An 18,010-nucleotide genomic window follows, 5' to 3' on the forward strand; every position below is an offset into this window, starting at 1 on the left:
GTGACGTAGACACGACCGTTTGGGGGGGTACACCCCCGGCCCCGTCTTTGAGATTTTCAAATCTATCCTGGTCGAGACTCATCATTTACTAGAGTTTACACTATGTTTGCTAGCACACCGTACATTAGCCTTCTAGCTAACATTACGTTACCACTCAGAGACTGCACTCATTCTCTCTTCAGAAACAGAATCAGAAATACTTGTAACAAGCTACACGCGCGGTCAGCGCATGCGCACTTGCACTGCCTCAGCTCCGAACGCTCTGGCTTCAGGCATTAATGGGGCTGGAGCCAATGGCTCGAACTGATAGGGCTCGGGACCACCAGGGTCCTCCACCACACTAAAGTGCTCTTCAGGGGACTCTGGAGGGGAGAAGTCCTCCACCTCAAAAGAGCCCTCTGTGGCATATGTGCCCTGTGACTCTGTGTCGCTCTCCAGGGGAGGTCACACCCACCCCCCTCTCAGCCCCTTGCCCACTTTGAGCATTTATCAAAACTGTGCAGTGGGTGGAGTTATGGGTGGAGTTATGGTCAGACCCGTGGGTGCAGCTACACTTTAATAAGATAAAAAGATGAAGTGATGTTGCAGTAGATTAGAGATCTCTTGCAGTACATTGCCTTTAAGCTTTTGTGCTGAATTTTGTGTCTCAAACTGCAAAAAAAACAACAATTTAAGATAGCCTTGACTTCCACCAAGAGCAAAGGAGGGTAATAGAAGAGCTCTGTGGCTTCAGACTGCCTGCAGAGAGCATGAAAGTAGTGCACTGTGGGAGCCGGTGTTGTGTTTCCTACTGGTTTTTGAACCAGCTGGGATCCCTTAAACCAGCGATCACTGTTTATAACAGCAGGAGCTGTAGTCTGCCTCTGTCACCAGATTCTTCACACATACGCAAATGTAATTATGGAGATTTTCATGTTGCACCTCATATAAACTGGATCATTATATAAGTGAGACTACACCAGAACAACAAAACAAATCTTTGGATGTACACTGACACCTACGCTGAGCTTATGTAAGGAAATAATATTATCATTTTAATCCCGTAAGTACGGCTTTGTTAACCACTACATTACAGCCTACGTTACTACACCACGCATTACTGGGAATAAATACTTTTTAACAGAGACGATCAAACTCAGGTAACATGGTTTAAATCCCCACAGTGTACCCAGCTAGTAGGGAACGTTCCCATAACATCGGCTAACATTACCTACGAGTTCTAATTACGTTCGAAAGAAAACGTTTTAATCTGATATTCAAAGAACGTTTTAAGGATGTTTATCATTTCAAATAAAGTTCTTGTAACCTCCTTTTCAGGATGTTAGTTCGGCCTGAACTATCAGAACGTGATTTATAAAACGTTCCTGAAATGTGATTTGAACATTCTCACTGCAACTTTCTGAACATGTTTTCGGAGAAAGTTCTCCTGCTATTAAAAGGAGCATTCTGGGAACCAAAGAAAAACTTCCCGCTCGAGACATTACCAGAACATCGCACGTAACGTTCTCAAAACAAAACATTAAATCATAATGTCCAGGAAGAACTCAGGAACTCATGGAGATAATATCTTTGAATTTGGCACAAATGTCAACTGTTTGTGGTTTAAAGGTCAAAGGTTACTGTAACGTCTGAACACTATATTTGAGCATGGCCTTTACTACTTTTTTTATGTGTCCAATAGAAAGACACCACCTGCTATTGATGAGTGGACAACCTCCCCTCCTTGCTTACCTGTTTGTTCTGCTGTCATGAGAAAGGTGTGACAATCACATGCTCTGCAGAGAGACACAGAGATATCCTCTGGTATCATGTCCATCCTGTAAATGTTGTAACATTATGTTGCAACCTCTCCTGTTTTCTGAAAGCCTACCTATGGCGTGTTTGTGTTCCTTTAAATATGTTCAGATACGCCTCTATCCCAGCCACAGTTATTCTGTCATTCTGATGGATGTGACTTGACCGGCTGGCAGAGCAGACAACCACGAGGTGGTTATTCCAGCTTTCCTTTGTCTGGTCATGGTTCACATGATTTAAAGTTTTGTCTCACAACGACAAACTTTAATTAATTATTAGTGAGACGCACTAACCTCAGCGTGCTTATGAGACAGACTTTACTGGAATCTGAGTGTAGTCAGCCTGAAGATATCTGCTCTTAATCCTCTGTAATTGTCCTCATGAGGTTCTCAGACTCATTCTCCAGCACTGTGAGACCTGACATGATTATCCACAGCTTAATGTTTCTCTTTGCTTTAATATCCTGCTCTAAATGTTCAGTGTAGGCCATGAGAGGGTGAATGCCTGCGGTGCAACTCGCTCTGCGTACTGTGGTTTGATTCCTGGCACAGAAGATTCGGTCCTGATGGGAAGTAAACGACAGCAGGCTTGCACAGAGCCGCTGCGGTCACGCTGGTTTTATCTGAGGTTTTTATGTAGACGGTAACAACAGACAGAAAGCTCTGCGAACACTTAGCAGAGTTATAGCCTGACCTCTTTTTGCTTCGTTTCATTTCATGTCCAGCCCAGGAAAAAGTGAGTTTGATCCAGCTCCGCCTGTCGGCACCTGGGGAAGGGAAAGTGAGCTTCACAGCAGACCTCCTGCTGGGATCAAAGTTTATTACTGAGCAGCTTCTTAACCCTTAAACTCTGCCATCGCCTACATTACTTTTGCATCTTTGAATGCTTCATATCCAAAGAATCTTTACAAGCTGAAATGTTATGTAAGTCAATGATAATTTGAAGGGAGAAATGGAGTGATGAAGTGTGATGAAGGGGCTCTTTGATGGGGAACTCAACGCACTCTTCTTTAAAAGAGTAAAAGTCTTTATATGCTCATACTCGTGTATGTCATGTTAAAAACACCTACGATAACAGGTTATGTAAGTCAATAGCCTTTTTTACACTGCCAGTTCAAGGAGGGATTATAACGCCTCTGTTAGGTGTAAAACTCACGGAGACTGAATGGTGGGGCGAAGTCGTTCCGCCTCTGAGCCGCATCGGAGGTAGTAACAGAGGCGTAACAGAGGTGAAATGTTTTACACCTGATGCACATTTTGCATCCGCAGCACTGGCACGCTGTAAAAACACACAATGGGGCGGCTTTATGTCGCCATTATTCCGTCCAATGTAAAGGACAAAGGCTGCATGACGGCAGAGCTTCGTTACGGCACAGTGTAAAAAGGGCTAATGAACAATAATAATCAGTCAAAGTGTGATGTCATTTATTAGAGTATCTTTATATTTTCATATTCTTTAATTTAAACCACTGTTTATTTAACTGCCACCATTACTTCCTGCCCACTTCTGTAAATAACTATAGTAATATTGTTTTTCTATCAGGCACTTTGTCCTTTGCATTTGCACCCATACACTCTATATTTTATATTTTCACTAATATTTGAGTTGTTTTTTGTATTTCTCTAATTTTGTACTGTATTTCTGTACTTTAATTTCCTTCAGGGTTAATTAAGTCCTATCTTATCATTTGGATCATGCAAACAATCTCCTAAGGCCAGATTGCGGCCGCCTCCTGCTTCCTGTGCTTTTTCACCACATTTTACTACAGTGGCTGACGAGGGCAATCGCGCTGCAACGGCCCAAATGGTTTCCATAAGAAGAAAAAGGCTGCAAATTCAGAAACGGTTGAAATTCCAAAACACCTACAAGTCTGGAGCACTTCTGTTGTGTTTCCGTTGTTGCATTTGTTTTGGGCTTTTGCATGTGTTTGTGAATCGGCATGTTATCGGAATTTGCAGACTGTTTCTTCTAATGCAAACAGTTTGGACCGTTGCAGCGTGATTGTCGTCTACCGTAATTTAGCAAATGCACAACGTAACAACAAGAAAAACAAACGTCTTAAAATGTGATTCATTTGCAAAGATCCAAAAGCAAACCCTCATTTTAGCTGCTTCTTTATGGCCTCACTCAGGTGTAGCATGTAACGCTGCGCAGAAGCCTGACTGCTTTCCTTCACTGGATAAGAATCACTCATTTACTGACGTTACGTCCAAATATTATTCTGTCAGCACGGCTGAGGATAAATGGAAAGTTTCCAATCAGCCCTTCCAGAATCTTCTTCACTCTCTGTCACCAGCTTCAAGCCTTTTGCTGTCGTCTTTATTATCTTTACATCACTGTGTGCCCTGTAATAACAGTTCATGTGTCACTCACTATCATCAGAAGTATGCTCGCTGGTTGCTTCTTAGAAATCTGTGACAGACTTCAGATCACTGGATTAGAAGCAGCAGCTTAGAGGAGAACATTCCAGCTGCATGTGTTTGCCTGTTGCTGCCTTGAAGCTGAATGTTGTTTAATAGTTCACGTCGTCTTTTGTGAACTCCATCTCCTCTGCTGGTCGCACACCTCCAACCCTCCACCCACACTGTATGCCTGCCACAGTCATGCAGGACTTATTGTGAATGTTGCAGTCTTTATTTATTAGCAGGCAATTCTGGTACTTTTAAACCTGGGCCATATGTTTACATGCATTGGAGCCTAAGTGACCTTTTTTTAAGATTTAAAATCCTTTTATTTAAACCAGATACAGCTGTTACATTGCTCTCTTCCAAGCCACCAGACTCCATGAAATAGCAAACGGGAGTTGCTTGTCTACCACTTTCTCGTTAGTTACTTTTATGTTTCTTTACTGCTGCTGACCAGTGGCCAGCTTGATTGCCTAAATGCCCTCTGTTCCCTCAGTCCCTGTGCAGCTTTAAATACATTATTTTATGAACTCCGACCGGACTAGCATTTCTGCTGGTGTTTGTTTTCCCCACAAAGGTGTCATAAGAATTAAAGTCCGTCCGTTTAATCTTTTTAACAATGTTTTGACTTCAGGGGAAAGTGACTGTGGAGCCTTAAATTTGCCCCTGCCCTGGTGTGTGTGAGCGCTGCTGACGCTCTGTTGGTGTAAATATGCTCTTTGTGCGTGCCAACACTTCCTGTTTGACGGTAAATACCTGCTCTGAGTGGGCCGGCGCTCCACAAACCAAACACTGCTGGGGACAGGCTGCAGTGTGCGCTCTCTGACGGCGGGACGGGTGTTAACGCTGACGGTCCCGGGTTTCCTCAATGAGTTGTAGCTGCGCTGTTTATGTGGTCGCCCGCTCTCATAGTAAACTCTGTGTGGGATCAGTGTGTGAGACAGAGAGTATACATGGTGTAGTGAGCCGCGGTGTGCCTGTATTTCCATAGCTTCCACAGTGTGTGGAAGGTTTCTTCAGGTCACAGACTAAGACGACTTTGTTTACTGTAATCTTGTTTTTCCATCCGTGACATAACACGCTCATAACCTCTAAACCTGCAGCCCTGTCTGTCATTACACGTCCTGCTGAGGATGTATTCTCTGTATTCAACTTGAGCTGCTAATAATTAACACCAGAGTGGAAGATTGTTGTCATTTAAATTGATCAGAATAAATTAATTCATATAGAAAGTAATACAGGAGTGTTTTGCAGTAAAAGCCAGAGTATGACAATGTGACATGAACTTATAAACCTTCTGTGCTATTTCAAACAGTTTTAACAGACTGCTTCTTCTCTCATCCAAAGCCTGGTCCACGCAGCACGCCTGTGTGTGTGTGTGTGTGTGTGTGTGTGTGTGTGTGTCGCAGATCCTCTTCCTTTCACTTGGATGCGCATGTGAGCAGGTTACAGCAGCCACACCGCCCACGTGAGCAGCACCACTCAGGCACTGCTGCACTACTGAAAATCTAGAGAATATGAGGCTCAGATATTTTTGCCACGAGCTGCCTGCACTCATGGGCCAAAAGTGTGCTTAGACACATTAATATAATAGCAATAACAGACCTTTGACTACAGTTTCATGCATGTGGACAGTGAAGCATCGTTAATCAGTGAAGTGTATGAACTAACAGCCCGGAGTCTCTCTGAAGAGTGAGAAAAACAGAGTGACCTCTGTCTCATATGGACGAGTCCTCTGCAGACTAAAAAGTGCATCTGTACATCCGTTTTTAGTTTCTGATCACAACTTTTGATTCCAAAGTAAGGAAGCAACCAAATGCAATACACCTACAACACCTTGGCTACATTGTGACATGTGCAGACCGTTCACAGAGTGGTTGTGCAGAGAAGTGAAGGAAGGGTTGTGTCCGTTGTAGGCAAAACAAGATGTGTTTTGTATTATTTCCCTGTCATTAAATCGCTATAATATGTGAGAATATGAATCTTTTATGAAAAAAATATATATACATATATGAAAATATGAATCTGTTCATACTGAATGCCAACATGCCAGCTCTGCGGCTTTCCCTGACCAAAAAGATTCTTCCACCTGAGCTTATCTGGGAACTTTCTGCTTGCACCAGATATCAATATTTTAATTTACAAATATATACGCCGCTCCAAACAGATTTCACTGCGATTTTGACTCACTGCTTCATGACTCCTCGCGAAGGAGCTCAGGAGCTTCATCCAAATTCAAAGTCCTGGTTTGTTTTTATAGGTGTTCTGTAAATGTAAACCTTCACTTTTTAGGGGGGCATTTTGTGTTCTTCAGTTAATAAGATATGATAATGTATCATTATAGGATTGTATTGCAATATATCAATTATCGCACAGTCGCTGTATCTTGATTTTATCGTTATCGTGGGCCACGTATTGCACGTATTGTAACTTAACAACCCATGGACGGCATGTACTTCGCTCTGTCCGGCCTACATCCTCCTGCTTTTCTTTCTCACTCACAGGAGAGACTCACTTCCACTAACAAACCTTCCAGACTACTTCACATGTGTACGTTACCCACAAGGCCTCCTTCCTTAAACGAGGAGGCTCGGCCGCTAACATTACTTATTGATCTATTTAAAGAGACAAGACACTGTTAGGCTGTAAGGAACCGATGAAAACTTGGTAAACTAAGACTCTTCTCTTGGACTTACTGTATGTTTTTGACTGTTTAGGGTCAGCGCTCATCCACACCCTTACTTTAAAAGATGCTCTGTGAATGCTGACCTTCATATCAAATTAAAATGTAGGGACTACAGATGCGAGTTAGCTGAAAGCTATAATCTGGTACGGTGCATCAAATGGTGACATGTATGTTTTAAACTGTACATGGTCCCTTTTAAATAAAATACAATAAATAAAGATAATAATAAAATGAACTAAAGACGGTCAGAAACACACAGTCACACAGTGGAGTACGTTTCCTAAATGGAACAAAAACATAAATAAACATTGATGCAACCCTGGAGTGTGAGTGCAGTGCAGCACTGTCAACCATCTCCTCTGCCTGTGTTCCAGGTTACCTGCAGGAGGCCTACCTGTGGACCAAGCAGGTCCTGTCCATCATGGAGAAGTCGATGATCCTCCTGCAGGACGTGACGGACGGCTCCCTGTATGAAGGAGTGGCGTACGGGACCTACACCACCCGGTCTCTGTTCCAGTACATGCACCTGGTGCAGCGGCACTTCGCCATCAGCCACTTCAGCCACCCCTGGCTCCTCAAACACTTCGCCTTCCTGTACAGGACCATCCTGCCCGGTAACTATCACTGCACCTGCAGCCAATCACTCCTAAATAGCTGTGAATTTTATACTTTGACTCTGGATACATTTAGACGGTCAAACATGCGTGTGTAAGTGTTTACTTAGCTGTGAGTGGCTGACACATCCAGTCAGTGTTTACGAGAATGCTTCTTGTTTATTAGATTAGATGTTAAAACAACCTGAGGCTGCCACATCAGAGAGCAGCTTCTCCTGAGCTGATGTGGGGTATGCATGCATGCAGTTATTCCCTTCCTGGCAGCTGATCTCAGACCTGCAGGGACATGTGCAGTCCTGGAAGTCTCGTCTGAAGGTCAGGGGGAGGGCAGCAGCGGAGGAGGGGCCCCCTGGGTCAGGCTCGGACATTTCACAGCCCCCTGCCAACAGTTTCTGTGTTGTGGCAGCGCTGCACTGCTGCTCTCAGAGAGCACCTCTAATTACATCAGCCAGGAGAGCTTCAGAGTCTGTGAGGCTGTTCAGACCTGGCATCAACATGTGGTTCTCGTGATCCGGACAGCCTAACTACAGGTGTGAACACACCCAGGACGGATTGAGGACGCATTCAGATCCGATCACTCACGGCACGCCACATACGGAGTTGGTGTGGGACGCAGCTATCCACATACACCTGGTAGTGTGAACACACGTGTCCTGGGCTACATTAAGCACCGCCCACTCTCCCCGTATCATCGGCAACGATCACGTGGATACGGGGAGACCTCTCCTTTCTTTCCTGTCTGATTTAACATTTCTCCGCTGTGTCTCTTAAAAATCGTATTTTTATTTATGTCTCATGTCACTCCATCTGTGTAAACAAAGCATGAGAGCGGAGTGTGCACGGAAACACAGACAGATCGTGTCTGTGTTTATTCACTGAGAGAGGGAATTAATTTTTTAATACAGGACGATCCCGAACTTACCGGGGGGGGGGGGGGGTGAGCACTAAAAAGAGCGGGGATGTTATACGTGCAAGTGTGAGTATTAAAATGAGTAATGAGTGGAAGTGCTGGAAGAAGTTGCTCTCCAAGCAATGGTATATAATGTAACTCCAGTTAATGACATCACAGTAACAGCAAAGGCACTGCAGTTTCCCTTGCAAAGTTTGAAGGGTTAAAGAATCAGCACTAAAAGAAGTTGAAGTCATCAGTTCCATGCTGTCCTCTCATTGCATGTGTCTGTGAATGATTTCAATGCTAAAATATGCACAGCTAATGTAGCAGTGTTGTTCCAAGAGTACAACACAGTTAGTCTCAATTTAGTCATTGCAAATAATCCCTGCTTAACCTGCAGCAGCATTACCTCAATACCTGTCACTAATATGTTGGAAGAATGTTTCCCTTGTTCAGCTCAAAGAATCAGTGCAGAGAGAGTTCACTTTGAAGTGTCTCTGTTACACTTTTGTTTCTGAGTGACAAATGATTGACTGTGATTACAGACTGTAGTTTTTATATCTGGTTTCTCAGAAGCCTCTCACCACAGAGTGCTTTTATTTACATAATTACAGACGACAAGACAGTGTGAACAATCTGCGTTTGGTTTGGGACTGAGCCGATCACGGTAGAGGGGATTGAGCCCAATTATTTTGCCCTGAGAAATCACAGACTGTTCAAAGTGATATTTTATAGATTTGTTGCACACCGCTGAAGTTGTCCCCTGTGTTCCCTCTCTCTCCCCAGGATTTCAGCGGACGGTAGCCATCGCAGATTCCAACTACAACTGGTTCTACGGTCCTGAGAGCCAGCTGGTCTTCTTGGACCGCTACGTGTTGCGTAACGGCAGTGGAAACTGGCTGGCAGACCTGATTCATCAAAACAGGGTGATAGAGGGGCCAGGCCACGCTGGGAAAGGCCAGAGATGGTGCACACTGCACACAGAGTTCATCTGGTGAGCTGCTGAAGCTGGTTTCACAATGTCTCAAATGGAATATCACACTGAAGTTTTTAAGCACCTTAAAATACCTGGGCTACAAACTGCTTTGCAGAAAGGTGAAAACGTTTCAACAGGAGGCAGCACAATAACATGAAACACAGCAACAGGCCACACAAATCAAAATAAAGTACATGACTCAGCACAAAATAAGTCTGAAGTTGTTAAGGGCATTATTTAAGGCAAAACCCTTGTACCTACTGGTCAAGTAGTTTTTCTTTAACCTGCTAGACCCCTAGTATGAAGTCTGTTTAAGGTACGAATAAGTAATGTCTAGTTAAAATACTTTATGTGCTTTCGGCTTGCCTGTGTGTTGCTCACGCTCTTTCATTGATATCAACCCAAAAACAGTCACCATTGTAGCTGCATGCTCCTCCTGCACGCTATACCCAGGCGCCACTCCTCACTTATCCAGATGGAGTTTTTCCAGTAGTTTAGAAAACAGCTTGTACAATATCTCACTGTGTTTTATGTGTTAAAGGGCCAGTTCACCGATTTTTAACATCAGTCTTATCATGCTATCATGGGGAGCTAATGCCATTATGGTAGGAAAAATGCAAGGCTCTGTGCCTTTGGAGGATGCTATCCATTCTCCAGTGGACCCTGGAAAACCTCAGCCATCTGATGGAGGCCAGGGAGCTTCCTAAACTACACTTCCTCAATCTAGGACACCCCCCTCCGATGTCTGCAGTGTTTAGTTGAAAAAAAAACACATACTGTAAAATGTAATTTGTTCTGTGAGGTGCCTGCTCTCCTGTTTTCCCTCCCAGACAGAGTCCTGTCTCATTCAAAATCGTCAGGTTTGAAATGTAGACTGCAGACCTGAAGATTTTTTAGACGATCCACCGGTATATTCTCGTCGTATTCAGAGTCTGTCCCGCTCTGACCCATTGCCTGCAGAGAAACGATAGCATTTCACACCAGCGTCTCTGGCTGGGCCGTTCCTTTCAGAGGGAGGGACGCAATGCATGCTGGGTGTTGTAGGAATGTAGAGTGGGAGAAACCACGAGCTGTTTGTACAACTTCCTCCATAGCTATGGCGCCAATTTCAAATATTATTGCTTCTATCGATTACAGAGTGTGACGGTTTGGAACCGTGGTATTAACCTCGGACTCAGAATCTGGTGAAGCTTGGCGAGAAGCTTGGAGAGATAAGGGGTTTACCTTGTGAGTTTGAGACTGAGATATATGCTGATGATGTGGAGGAGGGTTATGGGCACTGGTTGTCCGGTGGTGAAGAGATGAGGAAGAGCAATACGGTGGGAGCGTGGAGAGGCTGGGCAGTGAGGTGCGTGGAGTTTGGTACGAAAGCACTGGAGGAGGAAAACAGAAAGATAGAACAGGTTAGTCACGATGAAAAAAGCTTCGGAAATCAACAATAACTACTAGTAGGAATTGAGACTAGAGACACAAGAAAGGATTCCAGGTTACAGGCCGACATTACCAAGAGAAGGGAGGGAAATCATCTGGCAGCGTCGATAAGGAGAATCAGGGTATAAATGCTGCAGCAGGTTATTCGTAGATTGGAAGCAGGTGTGGGCACTGAGAGCTCCAGCCAGAGCCAGCCAAGCCCAGCCCTCTGCAGGGGGAGAAACACAGGGGAGGCAAGCACACAAACACACAATACTAAAAAAAATGCAATACTAAAAAAGTACCGGACCACCACACAGAGAGCACCAGCTTTGATTGACAAAGGGCGACTTGCTCCTTTAAAGAGCTTCTATAATGTCCAGAGTTCATATGTGAATGTGGCTATAGAGCAGGTCTACACTGTATTGTATTCTTAAGAGAGACCCAACAAATTCCTTCATGAGCAAGCGAGGGCTGTCATTTATTACATTTAAAACAATGCCAACATAACTTCAATCGATTTAAAAGAAGCATACCTGCTGCAAATGTGAAAGTTCTTTTTTTTAACTACTATCGGATCTAAGGTTAAAATTCTGGTATTGGAACAACACAAGAGCAAGCACAGAGCATCTGGATCCACAGTGTAAATGGGGAAGGTTGATGAACAGTTGATACAACAAAAGATTTTCAGTCAGTAGGCGCTTTTGAATGTGACGTCCATATTGGTGTTGTAATCATCTGATAACTGTCCTCTTATGTTATTCCGCAGGTATGACCCCAACCTGATCTCCAAGCCTCCCTCAGACTATGGGACATCCCGCCTCCACTTCTTTGAGGACTGGGGCGTGGTGACATACGGCAGCGCTCTACCTGCAGACACAAACCGCACCTTCCTTTCCTTCAAGTCCGGGAAGCTGGGGGGACGAGCCATCTACGACATCGTCCATATGAACAAGTACAAAGAGTGGATCAAAGGGTGGAGGAACTTTAACGCCGGACACGAACACCCTGATCAGAACTCTTTCACTTTTGCGCCCAATGGTGTCCCGTTCATCACAGAGGCACTGTATGGACCCAAGTACACTCTGTTGAACAATGCAGTGCTGTTTGGCTCGGCTACATCAGGGAGCTGCTTTAAGCCCTGGACAGGACAGGTTACAGAAGTCTGCGATTCAAAGTGGTTAAAGTACAAGGTGGGGCTGGCCGCTGACGCCCAGGGTAAAGTGGAAGCTGCTATGGAGCGACAGGGAATGATCTTCATACGAGGAGAAGGACGTTCTGCTTATTCTCCAGAGCTGAAGATCAGGAACTTCCAGAGGAACTTGCTCCTTCTTCACCCACAGCTCCTGCTCCTCGTGGACCACATCCACCTGGATCCAGACAGCCCGACCAGGGCCATGAGCGCCTTCTTTCACAACACTGAGCTTCCATTCCAGGGTGCGAAGATAGACGGTGTTCACGGAGCGTTTGTATCGCACGGTGAGGATAGATATAAGATGTTCTGGATGGATGATACAGGTTTCAGTCACAAAGGAGTGTTAGGGTACTGGAATTACCCTCGAGGGTACCCGTATAATGGATCTAACTATGTGAATGTCACAATGCCGTTGAGGTACCCTCACTCCAGAGTGGCCTACATTTTCTTTGGCCCAGGCGTGGATGTACAGAGCTTCAGCCTGCGTGGAGATGATCAGAGAGTGGATATCTACCTGGCCACCAAGGATCACACCTACACCATCTACCTTTTGACCGCAGAGGTCACCAGCAAGCCTCTGTTCGCCATGGTGCTGCAGGACCACAAGAAGATCGTATTTGAGAAGTCGGCGGCGGCAGCTGTGGACAGCTCGCCCGAGGAGGTCGAGGAATACGTCAACGTGATGGATGACAACCTCCAGCACGTCAAGCCCGTCTTCCAGCAGATGGAGAGACACATCCTGGGACGTGTTCTCAACACCGCCAGCTTCCGGAAGACGGCAGAGCGTCTCCTCCAGTTTTCCGACAAAAAGAAGACGGAGGAGGTCATCGAGAGGATGTTTGCAATGTCAAAGAAACAGGGCAAGGGTAAAGGGGGGAGGAAAGTGAACCTTGGGGAGAAGCTTTCCGAGAGTCTACCTGATCTTTTTGCACAGATTGAGGTCAACGAGAAGAAGGAGAGACAGAGGACTTCAAAGCGTACATATGAGGACAGTCCAGAGGAGGGAGACGCAGACTCAAGGGCCTTCATGGATTATCCAGACGGCCGCAAAAACAGAAAGGAGGTCTTCATCAAGGGCCGCAAATTCAAGGAGGTCCACATGGTGGCCACAGCAGGGAGCGAGGGTCTCTCCAGCACCGCCTCCTACATCAGACTCTTCCTCCTCCTGAACACCGCCACCTTCTTTCTGCTGCTGGCAGTATTACTGACTCGCTTTCAGAGGGGGCGGAGCTTGCACACACAGAGATGTTTCTACACCATCCTCCTGATCGACTGCTTCATCTTACTGTACCTCTACTCCTCCTGCTCTCACTCACAGTGCTAGCATCAGGAGCATGGGAGGGGTCATGTAGCCACAGATCCAATGACCAGTTCATGGTGGACTAAATGCACCCCACGCCTCAGTCTGAGCCAGATCTTATTACAGAATACTAGGGCCACTTTTAGAAAAAGCAAAGTTTTGAATTTGCAAGAAAAACGTTAAAATATTATGAAATTATGTCGTGACTACACAAGAAACATAGTCACAATCATTCTAGAGAGTCGTAATATTTTAACATACCTTTATAAATACTTCTTTCCACTGCTTCTTCCACCTTGAGTCAAAGGAGTTTGTTGGTAAAAGGTCAAATGTCACTCTCTCTCTGTATCTCTTAAAAACCTTTATGGCACTTAACTCAAGAAGCTGTATGCTGATTAACACACAATTTCCCAAGAATGTTTTATTAGTATAAAATTATGAAGCGATTTTACTGTTTACCCATCAGGTCAACTTCGCTGTGTCGTCATAATGTTTGGGAAAAACACTTTTCCTGACATTATTTCTGCCCCATTCCTGATATCTAAACCAGGAGGGTATCTTCAAATTTGAGAAGAAAAAAAAAACTTTTTGAAGAATTTGATGGTCCAAGGTCAAAGGTCACTGTGACCTCACATCAGTCCCAATCCTTCACACCCATTCTGCTGTGAAGGATTTTTCTGACAGACGATCACATATTCTGCAGAGAAACACACAGAAAGAGAGGTTTTCTCTGGTATAATGTCTGTCCTGTAAAATATATGAATCTGACCTCTCCTGTTTAAGGGCCTGTGTCCACTAACAGTGTTTTTTGTGCTGGCAGTACCTGTTTTGTCTAGAACACCAATTGTTACAACCCTTTTTTCTTTATGACTTTTATTCTCACAATATGACGACTTTTCCCCCAAATGTTATTTTATTGTTTCAATCTGTATTTTCTTCTAATAGTGGCTCTAATATCGTAAAAGATCTACCTTAAGGGTGTTCAGGAAAAACAACTGATTCCAAATAGGAATTGATGAATTGCCAAGATGAAACCAGACCACCTCTGATGTAAGAAGCTTCTGTGGAGCTTTGAACCGAGTCTGTGTGAAGTTCAGAGGTCCTGCCTTGTGTCAAAGATCTCAAGGTTAGCCACTAAAATACAGCTGCCTCACGTGTACTTGAGATTTGTCCTGTCTACATAGTTCATGATAAAATACATCTAAATGTATATATGTGAAAGCAAGATATATTTTTATGGTCTGTTTTTTTTTACTATTTGTAAATAAAAATACTTCATGCATATGTGTGCATCCAGTGTGTGTTGTGTCAAATGAAGGTGTAGACTTTAGTACAACAACAATAGAACAAAAACTAGGCCCTAATTTTACATATTTTTGGGACTAAATAATTAATTGGTAGAAAAAGTTTTACAGTTGTTCTAGTATTTGCTTTTTTGCCACGAAACGTACCAGAGAGAGACCTTTCTGTTAAAGAGTACGATGCCAGAAACAGCCATAAATCGCTCTCTTCAAAGCCACCAGACTCCATCCCCACACTATTTATGCAACAAACAATAACACAAAAACTAACCAATCAAGTCAGTGGTACACCAGCAACCATAGACTGTATAAATAGATGGACGACATGACAGCTCCCTATAGTGAAGCCAAACCCTCTCTGTCGCCCCCTGCTGACTGGCTGCAGTATAGCTCATAAAGCCCGCCTCCTCCATGTTAACAGATGGGACATGAGTCAAACTATAAAATCAAAATACACGTCAAATACATTTTTCTCAAACATGGTTTCTGTCATTATAGTTAGTTCTTATCATGCTGATTTATGTCCAAGTGTTCATTTTTCTGACAAGTTTATTTTTAATTAGTTATTTAATGCTGTCAAAATGATGATTGACAGCTCTGTTGACAAATCCAGCTCCTGCAGACGATCTGTTCTGGATTAGCAGAGTAGAGGAGGAACAGCGAAAGGAGGCGTAACTAAAACAATCACTACAGTCATTGAAGTTTCCATACCTGTGAACGTTAACCTCAGACCAACACAAGAAGCTGTTCTGCTGTTAAACACGCCGGCGAGCGGGATCCTTGCTGTTTTTGCAGTAAGTTAAGTCTGTGTTTTGGTTACTGGAAGTGGCTACGGCGGCGCCACCCGCCGAGACCTACTGCACAGACTCTGGCTCCAAATGACGTAACCATCACAAGATGGCAGCGCCTATCACAGGGGCTATTTTGCCATCGCTTTCGTACAATGGGAGCAGATGGAGACGCGTCATCCATCTATTTCTACAGTCATTGCTAGCAACAGGTATCCTGCAAGGTTAAATCATTGTTTTTATTAATAGGGTTTGGTGACTTTGGAGACAGCAATGTAGATAACGGTTCCTCTAAATATCAAACCACATACAGGTCCGTCTCTTTAGGGATCCTTTTTGTAATGTTGTCAGACACTAAAAATAACAATCTGAGCCTGTCAGAGGAAAAAACTTAAACTTTTAGAGGATGGGATTTGATCCAGTAGGATTATGTTTCATCCATTACAGCTGCTGCCAAATTTCAAATCAGAATCAGAAATACTTATTTTATCCTCAGGGGGAAATTCAGGCGTTGCAGTTGCTCTGACACAGAGAAGCATGAAGAAATATAGGATGTATAAATAGAAGTAAGAAATGTGTCAAGTATGTACAGTATATATACAATAAGAAGAAATAAAGATACAATATAAAAATGCTGAGAAATGGGCTCTATGGTGATTTAAATATAAGAATGTCAGAATTCAATATAATTGCCAGATGAAGTACAGTAACACAACATTGTTAATTAACAGTATAAATGCAATATGTCAGATTATTGCACAGAATATTGTCAGATTATGGCACAATTTCTTTTCCAGTTTATGTACAGTGTTCAGTGCACAGATGAGACTACGTGTCGTCAGACAGTTATAGGGAGGAGCTGTGGAGTCTGATGGCCACAGGCAGGAATGACTTCCTGTGGCGTTCTGTGGTGCATCTTGAGGGAATGAGTCTTTGACTGAACGTGCTCCTGTGCTTAACCAGCACATCATGGAGTGGGTAAGAGACATTGTCCAAGATAACCCGTAACTTGGACAGCCTCCTCCTGTTTGACACCATTGTCAAAGAGTCCAGCTCCACCCCCACAACATCACTGGCCTTGCGGATCAGTTTGTTTGGTCTGTTGGCGTCAGCTACCATCAGCCTGCTGCCCCTGCACACAACAGCAAACAGGATAGCAGTAGCCACCACAGACTCATAAAACATCCTCAGCATCGCCTGCCTCTTCAGGAAGGCAGCTCAGGCCCTTCTTCTAGACCGCGTCTGTGTTCTTGGCCCAGTCCAGTTTATTATCTAAGTACACCCCCAAGTATTTGCCAAAACTTTTTATACCTATTACGTTATTTTGAAGGCTGCAGGGCGGTGCAGTGGTTAGCGCTGTTGCCTCACAGCTAGATGGTTCCTGGTTCGAATCCCAGTTCAGATGCAGTTGGCCTTTCTGTGTGGAGTTTGCATGTTCTCCCCATGCATGCGTGGGTTCCCTCCAGGTACTCCGGCTTCCCCCCACAGTCTAAAGACATGCTTGTTAGGTTCACTGGTGACTCTATATTGCTCGTAGCTGTGAGTGTGAGCATAAATGATAACTACTACTACTACTACTATTACTACTATTGACAGTTAAGCAGTCATTAGGCCTATATAGTCATACTGGCTTTGAAATGTTTGTTTAATGATCTATAATTGTGCCTTTAACCTTGTTTTGGGCAAACTCTACAACCCGTTTACTGCTGGAATCAGTGATGCATTGTAAAAAAGAAAAAAGGCCTTTTCCAGATTTTCTCTATTTCTTCACTGAGCCTGTGAGCACTGATGACATCTGAGCAGTGGAGAGTTTGGTTTATTAAATGATCATGTTGGCACACATCTGTTGTAGCTAAACAGTCTAGACTCTCGACTCCTCCCCGTCCTTCAAGCCTCTCATCCAAGAGGCCTCTGAGCTGTCTTACTTGAGGCTCTGTGCAGTAAATAACTCTGCATAGAAATTAGAAACAGAAATCAGAACCACACTCATGCAGAGAATCAATGAGGGATCCGTTCTGTGTTAGAATAACTTCATCTTCACAGCTCTTTGTCTGCCACTGATTGGTCTTATTAGCTCTGATGTAACTGAGAGTAATCGCATGCTGAGAAGTTCTGGCCCTTTGTTGACTCTGTGACGTTTATCTGGAGTCAAACACCAGTCGGTCAGTAAAGTGAAATAATATCTTTCCCCTCCTCTCCTCACAAAAATGCTGTGGCTGTTTTGGTATGATTTAGCAGATAATCACTTCCAGATGTGCTCATATGGCTCCTCTTATATAAAAAGTGACCTCTGTTGTCTGACCTCGGCCTCCCTGGAAGGGATCGCTGATTTATTTTCCTCGTCGCTAACGAATGAAGCCTCAGCGTGACGAACACTTGGTTTTTGTTTTACATCAACACTGATACAACATGAACCTGAGAAAGACGCCAACTGTTTCTTGTTATGATGAGGCCTTTTTCAAATGTGTTAGGACATGAAATGCTGCCATCTGCTGGATGTAAATGTGTTCACCTTATTTTCAACTGTAGAGCAAAGATTTATGCCTCCCACTTAGATATCAAGAAATAAATGACACTTGTTTATGTTCAATATAAATACACTATGCATATATGTCAGGGCCATGGCAATAAATAAATTATTAAAGCCAT

The 18,010-nt window shown here is 43.9% G+C and overlaps 1 protein-coding gene across 1 annotated transcript in view; it reads left to right on the forward strand.

Moving 5' to 3' along the window:
* The window catches only part of dse (dermatan sulfate epimerase), a 29,681-nt gene extending 15,171 nt beyond the window's left edge, over positions 1 to 14,510 (forward strand). Inside the window, exons 4-6 of the mRNA XM_069655729.1 lie at positions 7,260 to 7,499; positions 9,178 to 9,385; positions 11,547 to 14,510. Of these exons, the coding sequence (XP_069511830.1) occupies positions 7,260 to 7,499; positions 9,178 to 9,385; positions 11,547 to 13,296 (2,198 nt within the window). The 3' untranslated portion in view covers positions 13,297 to 14,510. The remainder of the gene's footprint in view (positions 1 to 7,259; positions 7,500 to 9,177; positions 9,386 to 11,546) is intronic.
* The last annotated feature ends 3,500 nt before the right edge of the window (positions 14,511 to 18,010 follow it).

This window comes from Semicossyphus pulcher, unplaced genomic scaffold (assembly GCF_022749685.1).
Source record: "Semicossyphus pulcher isolate SPU_LCO1_2020_fin unplaced genomic scaffold, fSemPul1.0.p SCAF_11, whole genome shotgun sequence".
Lineage (NCBI taxonomy): Eukaryota > Metazoa > Chordata > Actinopteri > Labriformes > Labridae > Semicossyphus > Semicossyphus pulcher.